General features: G+C 53.7%; 2 protein-coding genes; both read left to right on the forward strand.

Moving 5' to 3' along the window:
• CHC_T00009557001 (stearoyl-CoA desaturase Delta-9 fatty acid desaturase) overlaps positions 1 to 1,034 on the forward strand; it is a gene marked incomplete at its 5' end in the record, with an annotated part of 1,038 nt that extends 4 nt beyond the window's left edge. Inside the window, one exon of the mRNA XM_005719150.1 lies at positions 1 to 1,034. This exon is cut by the window's left edge and continues 4 nt beyond it. Within this exon, the coding sequence (XP_005719207.1) occupies positions 1 to 1,034 (1,034 nt within the window).
• A 42-nt stretch (positions 1,035 to 1,076) lies between these two features.
• Positions 1,077 to 1,237, forward strand: CHC_T00000232001 (hypothetical protein). XM_005719151.1 is given in 2 exon segments: positions 1,077 to 1,220; positions 1,221 to 1,237. 1 exon segment carries the CDS (start codon positions 1,077 to 1,079, stop codon positions 1,218 to 1,220), a length of 144 nt encoding a protein of 47 aa, XP_005719208.1. The 3' UTR covers positions 1,221 to 1,237.
• Positions 1,238 to 4,555: the final 3,318 nt, after the last annotated feature.

Here is a 4,555-nt window from a genome sequence, read left to right on the forward strand (position 1 = left end):
AATACATCCTCACTGGCACGGGCATTACCGCTGGCTACCACCGCCTCTACAGCCACAAGGCCTACGCCGCTTCGTTCCCCGTCGAGTTTGTCATGCTCGCCTGGGGCGCCGCCGCATTTGAAGGCAGCGCCCGCTGGTGGAGCCGGAATCATCGCGCGCATCACCGCTATGTCGATACGGAGAAGGACCCGTACTCCGTCCACAAGGGCTTTTGGTACGCGCACATTGGCTGGATGATCTTGAAGCAGGACTCGAGAAGGGCTGGCAGAGTCGATATTAGCGACTTGAACGCTCATCGGGGCGTCATGTTCCAGCACAAAAACTACTTGCCCATTGCTCTTTTCTTTGGCTTTGTCTTCCCGCTTGCCGTCGCTACCATGGGATGGGGCGATTTCTGGGGGGCCTTGGTCTATGCCTGCTTTGGCCGCATGTTCTTTGTACACCAGGCTACCTTTTGCGTCAACAGTTTGGCGCACACCTTTGGCGTCCAGACATACTCGAAGGAGCACACTAGCTACGATCATATCATTACTGCCCTTGTTACCTTCGGCGAGGGATACCACAACTATCATCATGAATTTCCGCATGACTATCGCAACGGCATCCGTTGGTATCACTATGATCCCACCAAGTGGATGGTCAGAGCCTTATCCTGGTTTGGCCTATGCTCACGTCTCATCCGCTTCCCAAACAACGAGATTCGCAAAGCCGAGTTACAGGTCCGCCAACAGGACCTCGACGAACTCAAGAAGACTATCGACTGGGGGCAGGACATTGCCACTCTTTCTACTATGAACTGGGATACGGTCAACGCCCGCGTCGCCGAGGGTGAAAAGCTCGTCATCATCGACGGCATCGTCCACAAGATTGACGACTTTGTCTCGATGCATCCTGGAGGCTCAAAGATTCTCGGCTTTTGGAACGGGCGCGATGCTACCATCGCATTCCATGGGGAGGTGTACAAACACTCTAAGGGAGCGCGTAACTTGTTGGCACACTTCAGAGTCGCCAAGTTGCATGAAGATTTAGAATAGCTTGAATAGTTTTCGTTTCTTTTCTTTTTGTGAAGAAAGGCAATGGTAGAGTTTTGGTCTACGTCTTTGTATAACTGTGCCCGCACCGCGAAGAACGAGTCGGGAGTAAATATGGTTGTGTCATACAGCACCGAGGCGCTGTTTGGAGCAGAATCGCGAGAAGCTGTTCTGCAAACATCGCTCTAAGATTGGACACGCACACACGAAAGTCTTCCCCTGTACGGACGAGCAGCGCTCTACAATGTTAATTGCACTCTAGAGCTACAAAACTAAGGCTTTCATCGTTGACTGCCATCACAGTCAGATAGCACAGGTCAGTCTGCGCCGCGTTGTGTAAGAGAAAGCGGGTGGTAGCGCATGCCCTGCGATCACATCGGTCGTTTCCTGAGGTGGTAGGGTGACTTACTTGTACGGGGTGCACGGTTGTGCTCCTTTGCTGGCAGCAACTGAAAAGTGGCGCGATAGCAGCCGTGCATTTCGCCCGAGCGATCGGCAGGCACCAGCGAGGATCGAGGCGCAGCAACGGAATGAAACAGAGGCATTTTCGCGCCAAAAGTATGATTGGTACAAACCGAATGCACCCCCCCTGCCACACTGGTCTTGTTCCGCCCGCCCATGTCGCGCTCTGCGCATCCACCTTCCTGTCCCGACGCCGCACAATTCCGTTCGGATCGAATGGGGCGTAAGCGCGGCTTTGGCGACGAATCGTCGTCCGACGACGACTTCCAACCGCCGGATGGCGCCGCCTCTTCCCGCCTCAAGCGCGTGCGGCGCGTTTCGACACGTGAACGCGTCGGGCGGCGGGGAGGCGCGCAGGAGAGTGACGGCGATGGAGAGGTTATTTGTATCCCCGATTCCATCGAGGAAGAGGGACAGGGACAGGAAGACTCAGGGGTTGAGGAGACCCCCCTGTCAGAGGGGGAGGGGGCGGATGGCCGGGATGGTCGCGCTCAAGAGATTGATGGCAGCGATGCGGGAGGTGAGGACGAGGAGGATGCCGGAGACGATCGCGCTCACGGGATTGATGGCAATGATGGGGGGGATGAGGATGATGCAAACAATGATAATGGAGGTGATGAGTCCGACGGAACCGTGCAGAAAGGTAGGTTTTTTTTTTTGGACAGGCATACGTCTCCCGCGTTCATGTTTTCCGTGCGCTGTGCAAACTTACATCGCAAAGCGGCTTTTCTAACATTCTCGTTCTCTTGCGGGTTCACTTTGGATAGATGACGAGGTCATTAAGAAAAGAACACGACGAGTTCCGAACGCTAACGCAAGTAGCTTTGCTAGTTCCGATTCAGAGTCCGAGGCCTCTGAGGACGGTAGTGATGTCTACAACAGCGAAGACGACGAGCCCAACGACAGTGATGTAGAGAGTGATTTCGTACCCTCCCCGAAGAAGTCTAAACCCGCTCCGAAGTCGTCAGCCAAGGCGAAAAAACCATCGCCGAAAACCGTGCGAAAGCCGCTTGCAAATGCTAAATCATCCCTCAACGTGCGTAAACCGATCGCCGCGAAGCGATCCCCAGCTGTCGCTCCCACTGCAGGGAAGAAAAGGCTGGGTGCCCGCATCCCGAGCAAACTGTCTGCGTTGGGAAAGACACCTGGCGGTGGCGCACAGAAAGCCAGACCGGCCGCTACAGCGAAAACTGGGGCTCTGATGTACAGGGCGGGGCTTTCGCGCAATGCCGCAATACCGCCATTGCACTCGTATCTCCGCAAGTCGCAGTAGCGTCATCGTAATCAACTCTTTACTCTTGGCACATGTATTCTAAGCGCTCCGTTCAAATGCTTAGCAATGCCAACATCGCAGCCTCCTCGGTGTTCTGCGACATCCACATGTAGAGACCAATGGGCGTCCCTATGAACAAAAAAAGAGCTGGCGTGAGAGCAAGCACTCTGTCAGGAATGAGGTCCCTGCCGGGATGCTCTATGATGTCGTCCAGCCACAGGTATCTTTTCAGCGCGTAAATGGATGCTATATCCGCAGTGGCTGTCAAGAAAGATGAGATGACTATGATACTCTTTTCGTTCTCCTTGTTGATACTGACCAGGCGCAATGTCGCCACCGCAGTGGTCTGCAAAATTATGGAAAGTCGCAGCCAGGAGAGAAACAATCGTTCGTTGGAGAGATGCGTAAGGATGCGACCGTCCTCAGGAATTGCTTTCGACGTCTCCAGACTGAGCACCTGATTCAAGTATCGAATGTTATCAAGAAAAATTCTTCTATCACCCAGCTTTGCCACCCCAAGCGTTTCTCTCAACTCCATCGAGTTTAGAGACAGGAGAATATAGCCAGTGACTGAATGCTCGCGGAAGACCGAAATGTAAGCGTCCATATTGATGGCGTGGAGCCACTCAATGACCTCTTCTGTGTCATCCATCTTCTGGAAGATGGCTGCTGATTGTAGCCCCGCTCGCAAAGAATTCTGCCCATGCTCTGGAAGAGTGGACAGCACCTGTATCACCTGACTTTTGCTGTGTACAAACGGTAACAAGCTGCCTTCCTTGCTCAGAGTTTCCCCCATAGCTGTTGCAGGGTCAGCGGAGCAGAGCACCCAGCCCGAAGCAATTTCTTTGGATGCCTGCGGAGGAGTCTGACGGTGCACGGCTTCGGACCTTCAATATGAAAATCTCTCGTTCGTCACTTTCGCTTGAAGGCAAATGGCAAGGACCGTTGCATCTCTTTCAGCATCACCTTTGAACAGCTCTTCAACGAGCCATTTCCATGCGAAAAAAGACTTCAGCGAGCGCGATCTGGGACAGAATCAAAGAGGGGAGGCTGGATTTCGTGTGCCTGCACCTCCGTGCTCTGCCAAAGGATGTTTCCGAAGACAGTTGGGAAGTTTGCAACCTAAGGATGTACTTGAAACACTGTCCATGTCGACTGCTATTCCGGACCAGCAACCCAACTTGTTCTGCGCTCCTGGAGAGGGTTCGAAGTCAAATTTCCGTCTGTGTTTTAATTTCGGGCGAGTTTGGCCTCTTGATCCAATTACGCATTTCTACTCTCTATACGTAGTAAACATCCTGGACTGGCACTTTGCGCCCCTCGCCTTTGACACCCTAGGCGCTGCATCCGCCCGATCGATCGCCGTCATCAACGCTCTAGCACGCAACATCGCCGCCCGAAGCCACTGTGCCTACAGTACGACGAAGCTACACCTGCATCAACGAATCAGTTACGTAATACAGGGGGTCCCACGCAATAGTGCTATACCGGAACAGACCTCGATATATGGCACTATTGCGTGAATGGCACTATACTGAAAGCGCCAAAACACAATCATTTACATACAGTTGTCTCTGATCGCTCGCTTCAAACAGGACATGTCCATCAGAGATGCCAGGCTTTGAAGCGGAATTCTACTGTACCTCTCCGGGGCCGGCCTCAATAGGCGACAGCTGCGAACGTCCCTGCCTCCCCCCCTGTCCGCTCTCTTCTCCCTTGCACTCGCTCTACCCCTCCCCCCCTGCGGCGCCCCTCCCAGATGTTCTCTGCCAAAGTCAAGCAGCAGATC

The sequence above is a fragment of the Chondrus crispus genome, genomic scaffold, assembly GCF_000350225.1.
Source record: "Chondrus crispus Stackhouse genomic scaffold, scaffold_470, whole genome shotgun sequence".
Classification (NCBI taxonomy): Eukaryota; Rhodophyta; class Florideophyceae; order Gigartinales; family Gigartinaceae; genus Chondrus; species Chondrus crispus.